Source organism: Camellia sinensis, chromosome 13, assembly GCF_055761805.1.
Source record: "Camellia sinensis isolate YWXY chromosome 13, ASM5576180v1, whole genome shotgun sequence".
Classification (NCBI taxonomy): domain Eukaryota; kingdom Viridiplantae; phylum Streptophyta; class Magnoliopsida; order Ericales; family Theaceae; genus Camellia; species Camellia sinensis.
Window position 1 is genome coordinate 15,884,364 of NC_138973.1, and position 18,500 is coordinate 15,902,863.

Consider the following 18,500-nt stretch of genomic DNA (forward strand, 5'->3'; position numbering starts at 1 on the left):
TTGGTTACTGTCGCCAAAACTTTTTTAACGACGGTGTTTGACGTTGCAAAAAGTATTATTAACGACGGTCTAAAACGTCACAAAAAAAGTATAATTAAATTAATATCATATTTACGACAATTTAAACCGTCACAAAAAGTATTATTAGCAACGATTTAAAACGTCTCATATTTGTGACAATTTAAACCGTCGCGAAAAATTTGAACTACGATATATATGCGACAGATTAACTCGTCGCTAATAAAATATAAGGAAATGATGATTACATTAAGAATGATTTATTATTGTCACAATAAAATTATTTTCATAAAATCAATATATATTTTATTAATTCATTCCCGGTATAAATTATTAATATTTTTAAAATAAAATACATCCGCATCCACATCCGTATCCAAACATATCCACATTCACATTCACACTCACAAAATCATAGGTATATATTTAACTTGTAACAATTATCAACCAAATATTCTTTACAAAGGATACGTGAAAGTCAATGGGCAGGAAATCTACCCAAGGAGAATTGTCAATTATAGCAATTTTTGCAAGGCTAACACCCAAAACTGTTACTTCCTTGGTGTAAAGTCCATCTGAAAAAATGCATGATTCACGATAAGCTCGATGAGAGATAAGTTTTCTATCTGGATCCAGTATATCCAGAAGCTGTTTTGCATAGATGCTTTGACTGGCTGTGAACACCATAATTTCAAACATCTCAGCAACCCTCTCCAGGAACATTTGAAGGTAAGGCCTCTGTTTTACATAGACTCTGTGCTCTTTCACGTTGAAAAAGACTGGAAAGCTAAAATCCGCATCTTCACAATGTTCCAACGTAGAGTGGACAAGTGTTTATGCACAAATGAAAGCTAGTGTGACCTACATTTGGAAGCATAAACTTATGTAAAAATTCTTTAAAATGATTCGTAGAAATACAAGTACACCCGAAGTTGAAAGTTCACTATAGGTGTGGATCATAAATATTATACTGACATAACCAAGAAATAAACTAGATAAGATAAAATGAAATAATATCAAGATTAATAGTAAACAGATCAAAGGAGTTCAATTTTCTTACCATCCAAATCCAGTACTAGGGTAATGGACTTCATTTTATGTCATTCATTTAGCAATGTAGTGGGCTGAAAATTTGGCGCCACATCTAGTAGGTCAGGTAGATTTCTGATAAACTTGTGTGGATCAAAGCACTCTAATTGATCTGAATCTGAGTAGGGATTCACATCAGGTTCCTCATTGCAGGATCTCAATTGATGGATTGCAAGATACAAGCTTGAATCATCTGAATCTATAATGGTGTCCTCACATGTTCTGCCATCATGATTGCCACCTGCCTCCATGGTATCCTCAAGGAAAAGCAGTTTCATGTATTCCTCAGCCACATCAAAAAACGTAGTTGGCTCATCACATTTGTAATCAAGCAAGCAACTAGCTTTTTGTGATGTCATCATAAATTGAGTTGCCTTCAATGGGTAAGCCTGCAGCAATCATGTCAGAAATGTAGAAATCTGAGACATTGCAAGTTTGATATTCACTAGAGCTTCTGCTGTTATCATCACTGTCATTAGCTCCCAAAAGCAGACCAATTCAAAACTGAACGTGAATCTTCTGCTTTGCACTGTCATATGCAGAAGATGGTTTATATTTCCAAAGCTAAGACATGTGCTTGAAATATTTTATAAAAACATAATCCAATAAGAAAAATCTATGTTGTTTGACGTTCTTTACGAACACATGCAAAGATTTATACTCCTATCTCCAACAAAGAACTCATCATGGATCAAGCAAAAATTTCATCATTATTCATTCAAGTGACACATTAAATAAGTTGGGAATGTAAGTGATAAAGAATTAAACTGGTGTGCAGGCAACAAATGAAATGAGTTTGAATGCAATGCAGGCATTGGGGGTCTAGTAATTGCTTTTTGATGATCTTCCAAAACAAAATGTGTTGCTTCTTTGTTTTGCTCATCTTACAATTTTCGCACTAGTCAAGGATGTTGTAATTTTTTAAATATGTGAACCCAATCTCTTTAAAGTGCCTTTTAGTGAAGGAAATTTTGAGTTATGGGGAGCTTTAGCTGATCAATATTGTATTCAAAACCAAAAGAAAGAAACAGATAAATTACGTTAGATACATACAGACCATTTTCTGGAAACATGAACCAGTGACTTCAGCATTTTCATTTCCACCTTTTTTAGGAGGAATGAAGCGACACTCAAAACAAAATTTCTCAAAAAACTTCATCTTCATGTCAAAAAGTACACATGCTCTAGTGACAAATCTGTAACTAAAGATATAAAAAAAAAACAATTCCCAAGATAGCATAAACAGAAAAATTCTGAACTGTACGTGCATCAATGTTGATCTCTGGTTCACTGTGAACTTCATTTGACTCGCTAAAAATTGTCTCCAAGTTTGATGCACAGGTCGGTGGTGTAGATTCTTGCAATCAACCATCATTTGTCGCACAAAACTATAGTAACATTCTAGGAATACATTGTCAGACTTTCGAAATATGGGGAACAGTTCGAGTAGCAAAAACAAGAAATAAACCGCTGAGTATTTTTCAATCTAATTATCTCTTCTAATTTATCAGTAAACCAATTTGGCAATCTACATAGGCCCATCTGGCCACCAAAGTTCATATTCTGCAAAACTCTCCAACTTCAGTTGATAGAAGGAAATAATGACTCCGACGGAATCCATGAGAAAACTAAGAAAATAAGAGAATGGCTCTCAATATGCCAATCTGACTAAAGAAAGAAAAGAGATTGTTAACAGTATGGAAAGACATTAGAACATTGAAAGCCTCCGTAAGAAGAGGCTATTAATTGACATGTATGTTCAAAATCTCAATTTCAAAAGCTAAATTTTTTTTTTTTAAAAAAAAAGGAAAAACACACACACACACACACACACACACACACACACACATATTTTACAATTGGCGCATTGTTACCATTTGAAGCAGTTCTTAGCATTCAATCAACTCCTATCATGTTAGCACTTCCCTCCAAAACCACTATAATAGTTTCACTAAGTGAAACAAACTGCAAATAGAGAATATCATTTGCAATTGACTACTACTCAATGAACTTCATGCTATTTTTCCTGAACCTGGAATGTGAGAGGAAAGTTCTCCACACAAAATAGCACCAAAAAATGGCATGAGATAAAAGAACATGCAGCAAATAGTGTACTGTATTAGATATCATAAAATGACAAGCTTTTTGAAAAGAATAACAGTTATTGGACAGCTATCCTAATATGCAATAAAGTTGAATATTATAATTTCTCCTTACCATTCTCCCAGCAATCGCAGAATTTAACTGAAGATTTTCTTCATCGATCAATTCATGATGGTCAATAGCTTTGTCATCTTCAATCTCCTGAGCATACACTTTATTGCACAGAGAAACTACACAAACAATAAGTGTGATTAGAAGAGGTATTCCAAAAGCAAGCAACAACCAAGAACAGCAAAACCGATAACAACCAAGCTCAGCACTAAACAGATAACAAAACAGCAAAACAGATAACCAATCCCAAAGGAACAGGGCAACGCAAAGAACCACTCAACCAGCAAAGGCAAGACCAATGTGCCACCATTCCAGAAGCAAAAGATCAGCAATAGCTCAATCCAGTTTGTAATCCAGGACATTCACAGAAACAGATAACAGATCACTCACAGAAACAGAACAGCACAGATCAAACACCGAAACAGGAACCACTCAAACTGCATTGTAAACCAGAACATACACAAAAACCTCTGACAGCACAAACCAGATCGTGCACTATCCTCAGTAACCAGACCATACACTAGCTTAGCCTATACACTAGCTCAGCCACCATTCCTGATGCAAAACAGATAAACACTCAAAACAGATACACACTTAACCACCATTCCTGAGACAAAACTTGACCTGCTGCAGATTGTAAACCAGATCATTCACAGAAACGTTCACAGGTAATGGCGAGGCCTTGACCCACAAAGCTACTCTAACTTTCACAATTTCACATAAAGCTTCAAAGTCTGGTTGAGATCCATTGAAAACACACTCGTTTCTATGCCTCCATGTAGACAAAAGAGTTGCCAAAGGGATGACCATCCAGATTTTCTTCACTAGAAAACTTCATAAAATTGAACAGTAGTTTATATATTTCATACTGTGACTATTAAGCTTCTAATTTATCCATGCATTTTATTTAGATAAAATTATAGAAAAAGAATAGGCTTGATTTTAAATCACTTCGGGAAAAGAAAATTGCATCTGATCGAATGATAAATTGCACATTCAGAAGTTTCTATGTGGATTGGACAGATGGTAGGGCCATCACTCAAGTTGCATGTGCCTTTAATTTTCAAAAAGATAACGAGCAAAATGGTCCAATAACGAGGATATCACCAATTTATCAGTACCTCAATAACATGAAAATCTTCTTTTGCACAAGCATAGATAGCTGCAGACTTCCCACTCTGCATTTAAAGAGGCATAGTTTTAGCCACCACAATCAAAATTGCACATATATTTAACTGATAAAAATAATTGGCAGTAATACTTAACAGAACCCTACAACAGTGCAGTAACATGATCTTTTATTCAATCAAAGAAAACTTAATGGAAAATATGTAATTTTTAAAAACTAATATGATCTATTCCATTGGATCAAAAAAACCGCTTCTAAAGAAACCATTTGAGATATCACTCAACAAAATTAAGGAGAGAGATATGCATCAATGGATGATTACAAAAGACTTTTTGCATTAACTATCTTATCATATCAAAGAGTTAAAGAGAAATTAATAAAATGTAAAAATATATCTTCCTGAAAATACGAGAAAACACAGAGAGTTAAACATTGAACTATATACGTGGAGAAAATACTTCAATGCAAAATGCCTATCACAAAGAAAAAGGGAAAATGTCAATGTAGAACCATGATTGTCACACCCCGAACTATTTGCTAACTTTGAAAATTAAAAACTAGATCATTGTGGTTTGTGCCTAGTTCTTAGACATGATTTGTCGTCGCTACAAGTCGTTTGTGCTTAGTTCGTCGTGTGTGTCAAGTTTCGTTGCCTAAGAAGCCTCTACCTCCTTGGGTGGGACTTGAACCAAAGTCCATCACTCTCTTTCTCTATCTCTCTCTGAAATTTTCACCTCAAATTGCATAATCAACAGATGTAGCAAAAAATTGTCAGGTGGAGAAAAACTTCTCTTTATCATTCATTAGTTCTTTAAGCTTAACATAAGCAGGCATAAAAAGTAAAATGCAGGGATTAGATTTGTTAAATCTCTTTGTATGTATATAATATACATGTAGTAAGACTAAAACACCAAAACTGGATCTTAGCATTGCAATTCAAAAGATTTTTAATCTCTCTATCTATATGACCCCACTTTGCTAAACTATTTGCTATGTTTTATTGTGAGTCTACAATGAATAATATCCCCCATTGAATACACTTTTTTATGAAAAAATTCTGTTACAATAGATTTTCTTGTCTGGAATATTTATTTGGCACTTAAATTAGATTGACTTAGTTTAATATATTATTATGTCTCTCAAATAAACAAAATCAAGCATGAGAATTTTTTTTTGTGTAGACAAAAATATCAAGTGATTAATATCAAGAGATTAACCTAATAGATATTAGATGAAGTGTACTAGACATAATGTCTAAGTTCGAGTTTTATTGTTGTGAATGCACCTTCTCCTCTCTTATTCCTCTATTACTAATTGGAATAAAAAAAAAAAATGTGATTAGTTATTTGTTTCCTAAAATTTTGTAAAAGATTAACATAAGGTCAAAATCAGGATTAATTTTTTTTATTTGCATAAAAATTAATCATAAAATCAAATATAATTATCTCGTCTCGTATGGATGTAAAATTCACAAAAAAATAAAACCTCCCATGAAAAGATTGTGTCCAGTTTTGAGATGAAACTCTCTCTTACAAACCACACCAATGATGCATGAAATGAACAAAAGTAAACTAAGGAGGAAGAAGCAATATAAACAAAAACTGTAAAGAATCAGACATTAACTAAACACAAAAACAAAATTATAATGATCCCTTCATACATATATATACTTCTTTGATAATTTACAAACATAATTAGAAAAAGAAGAGGATGATGAGATTGATTTGTCATTTCTATTTCTTCTATAAAACTTAATTAACACTAACTTTTTTTCATTTCACACACACACACACACACACACACACATATATATATATATATATATATATCTAAACATTTTGCCCTTTACCAATAAAAAAAGATAGAGAGAGAGAGAGATCAAACTAAATCAAACAGAAAAAATACAGAAATCTATATGAGCTTTTCATAAATAGAGAGAGAGAGAGAGAGAGAGAGAGAGAGAGAGAGAGAAACAGATACTGATCGGGCGTTGCTGTACTTTCTTCTTGAATGATCGTCGGTGGGAAGATGACGGCGTCAGAGGATGGCGGAGTGGGGTGACACCGGTGGGAGGATGGCGGAGTGAGGTGATGCCAATGGGAGGAAGAGATATAGCGTAAGAATGAAATAGACGGAGTTAGGGCTCGTATTATTTGGGATGGACAGACAGATGCACAAAAAAACATAAAACTATATCTTTTTAATTAGTTTTTTTGCCACGGTTTATTATCTGTTACAACTGATGGATCCTTTTGCGACGGATAATTTGTTTCCATCGCTAATGATAACGCCTTCTTCCTTTTTTATCAGCGACAGTCATTTTCTGTCCCAACAAATACTATTGGCGACGAATTATTTTATCCGTCTCAAATGTGAAGCATTTGCGACAGAAATCAATCCGTCGCAAAAAGTTTCGCTACGGCTTCATTTTGCCGTCGCAAATACTTGCTTTTTGCCACAATTTTAAACCGTCGCAAAAAGTTCCATAGCTAAAGCTCCCTTTTCTATCATAAATTTAATTATTTAAAATTTAATTTTCTTATCATATTATTGCAAATAAATTTGAAAATTTAAATTATGGATTTCTAACCATCCTCATTTGGATAATATTTTTCATTAATGAAACATTCTTGGCCAAGCTTTCATCTATGTAATGCATAGAATGTAATTTTCTTCACTTATTAATATATTTTGTCTTTTTTATCAAACAAAAACAAAAAGAGTTCAAAAGATTAAAAATGCGTAATAAAGAGATGAAAACATAAGACGTATATAAATATTTTGATGTTTTGCTTTTATTACATTCGACTAGTTAAATTATATATATTTATATATATAGTTACAAAAAGTATTTAATTAATACAATTGGATCTGACAAGATGAAAACAAGGTAGGAATCATTTTTTTGGAGTTAATTATATTTTTAACCCTTATGGTTTGATCTAAATTTCACTTTGGTTCTTATTGTTTCAAATTGAACAATTTGATCCTTGTGGTTTGAATCTAATTTTAGTTTAGTCTTTTTGTTCAAGTTGTAGGTTGAAATTAAAAAATTTAAGACATTTGTCAGTCTCTTAAAATGTACACATTGAAAACATTTACTAAAATTAAATAGAGGGATCAAATTAAAACAAGACCTAAAGTGAAAGTATTAAATTATTTAAATTATAACTCCAAGAACCAAATTATATACCTTAGGAGATATGATGGAATAAGAAAAAGTTATTAGGTGGTGCAGAGGCACCAAACAATACACCCACTAAACTCTATCCTTCCACTAATCACAGGACTCTTTCCACTAATCATCGGACTCGTGAGCATCATCTGTCCATGCCAAGGCTCCCAAATAACTTCCCTAGAATAAGGGTGGAGACGAAACAAATTGCTTTGCCTACGTAAACGTGAAAAAATAGATCTAATGAAAGGTTTGAAAAATTTAAGAAAGCAGTGAATTTGTAGTGCTTACTTTTGAGAGGAACAATATGGTTGGTGGTCACCAGTTTTTGCTTTGAATTATGATTTATGCAATTGCAGATCCGTTTGTTTTCACCTATTTAGCTTAAATTTTAAAAGCATACGTTTATGCGTTTGTAGTTGTATAGGTAATTTTCTGACCACACTGCCCACTTAGTAATCAGCTGGAGAGCACCGGCAGAATAGATGGCACCTGACTGACCTGCAACAGAAATATAAGAATCCCGCGGTTGTTCAACCACCCGGGGACACTCCGACGATCAAGTCAGTATATCTCTCAAAGATAATCAAGTACTAAACTCACAAGCTTGAGTATCAAAAGCATACCTTAGACCCATGGAGGTGCCTCTCTTTTATAGTCAACATAAACCTAGTCTCAATAGAAGCCTAACTTCTATGGACTCAGGATTACTGCTAATCTTGGACTCCCAGTAAGATTAGGATAAACTCTCTAAGAGTCTCATCTTTACCCAAACTGAAATCTTCTCCCAATCTAGGACTCTTGTCCCTCATCCAGGTTGAGTTCCCTTTTCATTCTAGGACTCTTGTCCCTTATCCACTTATCTCGGATTCCGATATCTTCAAAGATAACCTCGGCCTTACCGAGATCACCTCGGCGTCATGATCAGGACACGTGGCACCTTGGCTGACACGTCGGCGTCACCTTGCCACGTGTTGGTACTCAGAAAATATATCCCCACAACTGTCCCCTAGGTTCTATTACCTCAGCATTTTGAGGTGATGGAACCTACACTGTTCGTTCATTTGTGCCCCTCTGTCCGAGATCAAACTCGCCGACCTCAAAGTTCCCTGGATTTTACTGTCCACTTGTGTCAAGTATCAAGATTCATGCCTTCCAGGCTACTGGAAATCGCACCTCCTAACCGAGGTTCTGGTTCCATTAATTCGTAAACTCCAAGAGCTTTGCAACTGCTCCACTCACACTCTCTAGTGAGTTCCCGATTTCCAGTCATCTATTTGACTCCGGTGATTTTTATGTCGACGTTCATTTCACTTTGTAGGTTCATAAACTCTTTACTTGCTATTAAGCTCAATCTTTCATAACTCTTCTGATTCTGTTTACTTGCAATCTGTTGCCTTTTATTTTCGTCTGTTTTCAAGTTTTGAATTGTTTAAATGCCTAGTGTTATTCTTGTCATATCCGCTTTATGTTGCTAGCATCGTGTCTGGGTCATTACTTTCTTGTTCTTTATATACTTACTTAGTGCCTGTGCACTTGGCTTTCTTCTTGAACTTTGTCGTCTTCTTGACTCTGATTTTTCTCTTCTTGTTTTTCTTGTTGTATTTCCAGATTCTTGCCTTCGTTTCTGTTTTCTGTATAGTCTTAGAACCACGTCCCTTCTTGAAATTGTTGCCGAGATAATGGTAGAGAAGCTCTTCTAGCTGACTGCCAATGCTGAACCATCGTCAACCGTTAAAGTAGATTAGTCCGACGTTCTTGCCTTAGTCCCTAGTTCTTAGGGTCTTCATCTTTGTACTTTTGTTTTCTTTGCATCTGTCACCTTTTTTGCTTCTGAAAAACGTCTGTTTGTTGGCCGATGTTAACATTCCTTGCTCCTTGATTATCATTCCTTCTTCCACTGTATTTGATAGCCCTGTCGGGTAATTGACTTCTCGGATGGCCCTGTGCTCCAGAAGTCTATCTACTTTTTTCTCTACTGCCTCAACGTGCATCAACGTTGGCCCTCTTGCTCGTTTGGATTACATGTTTGGCCAACCTGTCGACGTTCGATTTGTGGCATGTGACCTCGGGGTCAATGCCAGGCATTTCATAAGGTGTCCAAGCGAATACCTCTATATTTGCTCTCAGAAAAGTTTCCAATTTTCTGTTTTCTTCTTCGGCTAAGCCCGAGCCGATAAGAAAGAAGCGTTCTTGACCATCCCCCTCCTGAACGAGGATTTTCCTCAGTGCCTCTTCACTCTTCTCGACTGGCTCCTTGCCGACATCATCTAGGACCTCTATGTCCTCGTTTTCAATCTCTGCCTTCTTTGGTTCTCGAATGCCGCAGGTGGATTTTATTGCTGCCATGGAGCAATTCTCCGCCTGCGGTTGATCCCCTCTGACTTCTTCAATCCCATGTTTTGTTGGGAACCGCAGTAGTTCCTGCAATGTTGAGGGAACTGCCCCTATTGCATGCAACCATGGCCTTCCCAAGACGATATTGTATGGCGAGGGCGTGTCAATCACCATGAATTCTGTCTTGATCTTCTTTTAACTGCTCTCGCATGATTCTATACTTAGAATATTTTGCATTTTATTGTAGTGTCACTTTTGGTTAAGTGTCACTTTGGCTCTTCTATTAGTCTCATTGTTAGTCACATGAAAAACATGTGAGGATAAATTATGCTTTGCACCCCTGCACTTTACTAAAATCTCACTTTAGTCTCTACACATCAAAATTTGTGACACTTAAGCTCCTTAAAGGATAACTTCTGTTAGCCTCACTATTAACAGAAGGGCCAATGTGACACTTGACCAAAAGTGCAAGGGGTTAAGTGTCACAATTTGATGTCTAGGGACTAAGGTGAGATTTTGTATAAAATGCAGGGGTGCAAAGTGTAATTTACCCAATGAAAAAATTACGATTATCGATTCAATTTAATTTTTTTTATAAATAATATATACGGAATATTTTTCAAAATAAATGCACTACAATAAAATTGAATTTTTACGGCTTGCAATGCATGCCGTAAAAACTCTTTTACGACATGCACACAAATGCCGTTATATGACATGCTGTGAAAAGTCAAACGTCATTTACGACATGCAAGCAAAGTTATAAAAAGTAATAAATTAAACATTAATGACATACTTTGTATGCCATAGATAATTTTTTATGACATTTTTGTCATGTCATAAATCATCATACTTTCCATGACATAATTTTGAATGCCGTAAAAAGTTATTTTTAATATATTTATGACATACTATGTATGCCGTGTATAATCTTTTACGACATTTTTCTTTCATGTCATAAATCATTACACTTTTTACGACATAATTTTGTGCGCCGTAACAGGTTATTTTTAATATATTTCTGGCATACTTTGTATGTCTTATATAATCTTTTATGGCAATTTCTTACATGTCATAAATTATTACACTTTTCAGGACATAATTTTGTATGCCGTAGAAAGTTATTTTTAATATATATATATATATATAGAGAGAGAGAGAGAGAAGCAAATTCAAAGTTCATTACATGAGTAAACTCAATATATGAACACATGATATCATTAAAATACCCACTTTAGTACTTGAAAACCAAATTACAATATCAGATAGCAAATTATATGTACAAATAAAAGCAAAAAGATTATACACAACACAAGTCAGTCAAGTCTAATTCATTATTAAGAGTAGTAGAGAGAGCTAAAGAATCAATTAACTTGGCCAATACAAAAAGGCCTTGTCCCAATACCAATTGTAGGGATTCGAAGAGCAGATGTTGCAGCAGCAGCAGCAACAGATGCAAGCACACATTCCAGAACAACAGAAAAGCACCCAGCTTCCTACAAAGCCAGGGCAAACTCAACAATCTGCAAAAAAATAAATCCATCTTAAGAGGAAATCTCTTCTTCGAAGCTTACAAACTTATGAATTTTTTTGGAAAATATATAATAGTGGTAGAGTCATAACAATTTTATGCAATCTGCATCACTTAACAAATTCAAAATTGACAAAAGCTACCCAAAATTTGGTGGTAACCATATGAAATTGTGATAATTAATTTTATATAGTGGCAAAAGCTACCCAAAAACAATCTGATAAGGCTGGCTAGATTTGGTTTGAACTTACCTGGTGAACCCAAATGGGTGAGAATATCTGAATAAAATGGCATTACTACATAAGGTTCATTGGCATAACTTTATCCAAAGTGATGTTTAGATCATTCACACCCATTGGAGTATAATCTGCCACAAATGACAACATCCAAATGGTCATTTGGGAAATGGAGAGGTAAAGAAGTAGGCTCCTTGGAGGAGAGCTGCATTGCTTAGGTAGCAGCTAATTGATTAGGAAACTATAACTTACCTTGATCCTCATTTTTGTTATATTATTTTCACAGTAGCTGCTTTATTTAAAAAGAAATACCTCAAAGAATGAAAAAAAAATACCTCTATGATTTTTATATTTGAAAAAAAAAATGCTTTTACATATTATATATATATATATATATATTTTGGTGCCAAAGTACACGATGATGCTATTATATAATATTAATATGTGAACAGTCATCCCATATACACTGTAAAAATACTCCTGAAATATAGGAAAACCAAAAGAATTTCGGAAAAATTTAGGGACCATGTCATATACATTATAGAAATACTCCAAAATAGAGGGTTATTGGATGAATTTTGGAGACCTTAGGCCGTAAGTAGCTTCCTCACTGACTTTGACTGCAACTGTCTTAACCTGTAGCTAACATGTGGCTACTGTGAAGCATATCACAAGTTTAACACTACCTTATAACAACCTTGCAGTGTATATATACAATAATACCTCTGTAACGTTTCAAAAAACAAAAAAGGAAAATAATTGAAGTAGGTTGATTTCCGTTAGACTAAATATTTAGGGGGGAAAACACATGTAAATCTGATTTTTTTTCTACTACTGCAATGGTTGTGGGTCTTCTTGAGTAGTATTGAGGATTAACCTTCCCTATATACTAAACAAAGCCTTCAATATAAACTAAGAGATCACAAGCACACAATAACTCAAGTAAATTCATGAGGAAGCAATCACTCAAGTTCAACATCATAGCATCACAGATTGAATTTCACGATTTGACAACATAAATTCATATTCATATTCAAATTCAAATCAAATGAGCACATGGATTCAAATTCAAATCTCTCACAAAAAATTTATAATTAAATATGAACTTCAAGATCAGAGAGAGAATTTACCGCTTGAAATCGCAAAGGGCAAACCCTAGGAGGAGATTCAAGATTGTAAACCCTAGGATGAGAAGAATACATAGTATAAAGACAAGCAATTAAATTATAACAATATTATTTACACTAGAGATGATTTTGACTCTTTTTATCTCAATACATAGCATAAAGATAGGCATTTAAATTATATTATATATATATACACACACACACACACACAGATGAGGGCAAGAGAAAGAAGAGAGCCTAATCTATACTTAAATCTGCATTTCATTCATATTTGAGAGCCTAATACCGAACACTATCAAAATCATATTTTTCCCTCCAAATATTGAGAAATTTAATTTTGGAACTCAATTAACTCCAGAACTGAAAATTAATACATGCAATGCACTCTACAAATTGAGCAGTAAAATGGAGAAAACCTCTTGAAACACAAGGTTAGTACCTGATAAGAAGTCCCCAAAAAAATGACTGAATTTAGCTAGATATTTTGACAACACAAGGTGTAAACTTGACACTAATTATGCAATCATTATCAGCAAAGCTATCAAAGTGCAGTGCAAAGAGGAAAAATAGCATCAGATATAACTCAATCTAAAACAATTTGAATTTAGCTCGAGGGAAATTTTCATATTACCAGCTTGCGGTTTTGTCATTTGGAAATAAGCACACAACCCACATGTGGTTTGTGAACTAAAGCACACTGTTAAGCCTATTAATGGCTTAAGAGAGAGAAAAAATTAAATACCCTTGCAAAGTTGTTTTTCACCAGGAGGAGAAAAAAAATCATTTTGAAGCTAAAAAAATAAATGAGATTTGCACTTTTAACTTGACAAAAAAATAAATTAAAAATACCAAATGTACTGAAATGAATGATAAGTCAATTCGTAGCAAAGTACCTTCTACTGGTCCAAATGGGATGCCATCCTCCAGGCCTGAGAAAGAGTAACAAATAAATAATTAACTAGAACTAATACTGATGATGACTTTGCAGGAGAGGTACAGGTCCAAATGAAGATAATTGTAAGTAATATCTTCAAAAACAAAAAAAAGCATCCTTTCACAATATATTTCCATAACATAAAGCAAAAAATAGAAATGTCAACATAAACGACTAACTTCACATGTATTGTAATAGTAACAAAATCTTGTAAAGTCATGCTGTTAGAATTGGCAAAAGTCAAAACAGGAAATAGTGTCTCCCAAAAGGTATTTATGCATAATTAAACACGCACAGATATATAAGTTTATAGTCAAGGAACGGTGAAACCCTCCATTTGGTTAGGATGACATTTAAGGCAGGAAGTGAAAAATATGCTTCATTATTGTCACGACCCAAACCCGCTCCCATGGGTTTAGTATCGTAACCGGCTAGTAATCATTGGATTACCAAAGGCCTCTTGATTGATTAACATAAAGTTAGGGACTGCGGAAGCAAATATACAATATATATATATATACAGTCCATTGAGCCGTGAAGACGTACAAGATACGCATCATTAAAAATTTTAATCAACATATGAGTGATGTTGAGAAACATAACCTTTACATATCACTTCTAGTAGTGTATTAACAGACATCTTGTCCAAAACTTAACAACAAACAAAGTCTAACATGATTATACAAAAACAGCTACAAATCTTGACTTCCTTCGGAACCTCCTCCGGAAGCACAAAGGTTGGCTGACAAAAGGGCACATAGGCCGTCAACTCTGGGCCTGGTCACGTGCCTGCTCACCTACATACATAATATAAATAGGGAGCTACAGCCCAGTGAATAATAACAGAGTAAAGACTTTAATGAATGATGCCCATAACATAACTCAAATCTCGTAGCAAACAGAATCATAATCAGATAACAGAGCTGAATCATAATCTTGTCCATATTCAAATCATGAGTGGTACATCCATTAGCACAAACATATCTCTTGGGTCAAGCTTATTAAGTTCCATGAAGTAACCTCCGATACCAGATAGCATATCTTATACGTTGGCCACGGTATTGTTTCCCCTAGGCGAGGGCCTGGGCCACGGTATTCTTTCCCCCAGGCGAGGGCCTAGGCCACGATATAAACCCCCGGGCTAGGGCCTCATGACCATAAGCCACAGTATTATGTCCCCTGGGCAAGGGCCTTTGCTAAGGATACCACAATTACGTTTCAAAGAAAATTGGACAATCATTCATTCATACAAAACATAGCCTTCCAGAAAACTGATCATTTTATATCATCAGAAAATAATTAAAGTCAACATAACTTTACAGAGTTATTACTCACAGATAATTGGTAGCTCCAATTAGATGGCAAAGTGGGCAGTTCACTTGTCTTGAGGTGCATAACCTACATATCATGATAGATACGTACGTTGAATACACCCGTTTGGATTGAACACAACTTATTTTAGTGCTCTTAGTGTGTTTCTAACCTTTAATCTCATTATGGAGTCTTAATCATAGCCTAGGAATGTCTAGGATGGAATGAGGATGCAAAAATGTACTTGAAACACAGCCAAATTTTTGTTAAAACAGGGGTCTCGCTCGAGCGTGGCTTTTTTCACTCGAGCGGACATGCCAAATGTGAATGGTCGCTCTAGCGTAGACTCCTTCGCTCGAGCGGTCTGCAAAATGTGAAAAAGTTTTGGTTGGATGAAATCTCCGCTCGACGCTCGCTTGAGCTTGAGACACAGGTCCTCGCTCGAGCGCAAGTTTTGTCGCTCGAGCGCAAGTTTTGTCGCTCGAGCGTACTTCTACACACGAAAATTTCTGAGAGTTTGCAATTTACGCTCGAGCCAGCCCTTTGTCGCTTGAGAGGAAGCATGAAAATAAGGACGGTCGCTCGAGCGTAGGATCCTTCACTCGAGCGTGGAAACAAAATTCTGGGTTTTCCAGATTTGCTCCCAAGCTTCAAAACATGAATTCAACACCCCAAAACTCATCCTCTTGGGCCAAAATTCTGGAAAACATTTAGAAACTCACAAAATATCATGGTTTAAAGATCATTTCATGAAATCAAGGCCCAAAAGTATGCCAATTGTACAAAATTCCAACATAAACTTTATAAATGTTTCAAGAACACAACATGCATGAATTTTCTTAAACCCAACCTCTTCAAAACATGATCAAACTTGGCAACTTGATAGAAAACATGATGAATTCCCAAAATATAAGTGAGATGAACACGTGCATGAAAGAATTCTTTGAAATCATGCTCAATTTGTGAAGAAATGAACATGCATGCATAGTATGGCCTAATTCTTCTCAATTCTAATGCAATTCCCTCATGAATTCACTTAATCCACTAGTGATCTTGTAGAATCTAATTCAATTACTCAATTAAGAGTTTAGTCTCTTACCTAGAGGCTTGAATCTACAATAGTTGAAGTTGAGATCCTCAAATTTTCTTCAATTGACAACAATTCCTAGCACTTCTTTTGGTTTGAGCTCAAATTCTCAAGTCTTGGACCAAATCTCCCTACTCTCTTTCCCTCTCACGTTTTGTGCAAGAAGATGGAAATTGATGGTGTCAAAACATGTATAAGGTGTAAAATGGTCTTCTAAAAGCCCACTCAATGGCATACATGTAAATAACTTAAGCTAAATTAATTAGCATTATTTATTCTAATTTAATCGTTCCAAATTGACTTTTAATTAAACTTACCATAAAATCCTATAAATCCTAATTAACACATAAATCAAGTCAATTTCTGAGTCGGATACTGATAAGGCTTTCAATTCGCAAATCAAAACTTAAACATGAATAGATCTTTCTACGTCAAACAGATATAAGCACAAAATAATGCAATGCATATATAATTGACTCAAGATTTCTTCTTAATTACTTATTTGGCATACTTAAACATGGATTAGTGTTAATCATGGGTCGGGGTTGTTACAATTATGACCATGTTGCTCTATTGGTGCAAATGTCATTTTGGCATATTTAGATTATTTATTTATTTTTTCTTTGTTCTCTCATTTATGTTTGGTATGATGAAATGGAATGAGAGTGAAAATGAAATAGAAAGTTAAATAGAATGAATGCTCATTCCAATTCACTGTTAGGATGCTAACGTGTGCATTCATTCTAAAAGTGGTAGTAGCCAATAGACGACAAACTAAGAAGTCGTTAATTCAAAGGATGGCCCTAAATCAAGGCTCTGTATACATTCGCTAAATTTTGCTTGGCCCTGCTGAGTTCTGCAGGCATGAGTTCTCAACGAAAGTTTGGAAAAATTGATTCAAAGTAATATGTAGCTAACAGTAACACAAATTCAAATCATATAACAAAAGATGAGCATACACACAAAAATTCACACTACACTACAATAACAAATAAGAAGCAACCAAGAAAAATCAAGATAGACAGACCTAGCAATGGAATGGAGAATGCAGAGAAATTCAAAAAAATAAATAAATAAAATTTGCTATCTTATCAATGAATCAATGAATTTCAATTTGTGAATCAATGAAATCAAAAAAAAAAAAAAAAATACAATCCTAGATCTTATTAGTGAATCAATATAGAAACAAAGCAACAAAACACAACAATTTCAGACAAATCTAAGGGTTTCAATTTCCTCCAAACCAATGTTCGATCAAATATGAAATTGTTATCTCATTTCTCTCTCTGGAAGTACGAATTAGTTACCTAGTGAATGAGAGAGGAGAGATCGAAATGGACGAGAAGGAGGCGATTGATGGCGTCGTGTTCGATTGATCTTCATTCACAGGTTCACAGATGTCGATGGAGAGAAAGGAAAGAGAGAGAGAACGAATTGAACCGGGGTTAACAAAGCAAAAACAATGTGAAGTAGAAAATCAATAGATTAATTGAAAGATATCCACAGTGGAGATGTCACCAATCAGAATCACGTATTTGAAACTCTCCTCCACCATTCGATGGTTTGATTGATTAATTGAAGGAACGATCAATTGAGAGAACACAGAGAGAGGATGCGAGAGAGAGAGAGAGAGAGAGATGGAGAGAGAGAGAGAGAGGGAGAGAAATCACGTATTGACACAGAAAATTAATTTTTGGGCAACCCTAATCAAACCAATCATTTATAGCACTATTCTCCCCCTCTTTTTTTTTCCTTCCAATTTTTCGTAAACTGCTACTTAATTCATATGTTTATTGAAATATATGATACAAATATGTTTATGGATTTATTGTTATATTTTATTTTTATGGTTGTATAAAAATCTTAAAATTTTGTTTGGATTATAAATTTGGATAAAAATTTAAAAATACAAAAAGAGAATGTGATTGAAATTTAATTATATTTATTCATATTTTATTTATTTATTTATTAGTAATTTTTTTAAGTAGTTAAAGTTGGCTTTTTTTATAAAATTTATAAATATACTCAAATAAGTTTAAAAAAATTAGAGCAAAATTATTTTTTACCTTGTCCTTAATTAGAAAAATTTAAGGTGAGAAGCTTGGTTGGAAATTGTTAATTTTTTATATTAAAAAAAAATAGGATTAAATTTTTTTTTTAATAGATGTTTTCATGACATGCTAATGCATACTGTATAAAGTTAAAATATTTTATGACATAAAATGTATGTCATCCTAAGTGTAAATATTTTATGACATATTTCTATATGCCGTGAAAATATATATTTTTTACAGCATATTTTTACATGCCAT

General features: G+C 34.4%; 1 protein-coding gene across 15 annotated transcripts; it reads right to left on the reverse strand.

Annotated features, from left to right (window-relative positions):
- Positions 1-422: 422 nt before the first annotated feature.
- On the reverse strand, positions 423-17,915 carry LOC145805995 (uncharacterized). 15 transcript variants are annotated; one of them, XR_014348391.1, is made up of 9 exons: positions 17,496-17,915; positions 13,750-13,785; positions 12,860-13,572; positions 11,745-11,860; positions 6,425-11,485; positions 4,443-4,499; positions 3,325-3,440; positions 1,079-1,496; positions 423-879 (listed from the first exon to the last, which is right to left on the reverse strand). XR_014348391.1 is itself a non-coding variant. In XM_082901600.1 (9 exons), exons 1-6 carry the CDS (start codon positions 17,569-17,571, stop codon positions 3,372-3,374), a joined length of 408 nt encoding a protein of 135 aa, XP_082757726.1. In that variant the 5' UTR covers positions 17,572-17,887; the 3' UTR covers positions 423-879; positions 1,079-1,496; positions 2,372-2,495; positions 3,325-3,371. The 15 variants fall into 15 exon arrangements, 9 of the variants coding, with proteins under 9 accessions (XP_082757726.1, XP_082757725.1, XP_082757731.1 ...); XR_014348388.1 differs by having other exon boundaries at positions 12,860-12,911; positions 17,496-17,914; XR_014348390.1 differs by having other exon boundaries at positions 11,368-11,485; positions 12,860-12,911; positions 17,496-17,885.
- Between the last annotated feature and the right edge of the window lie 585 nt (positions 17,916-18,500).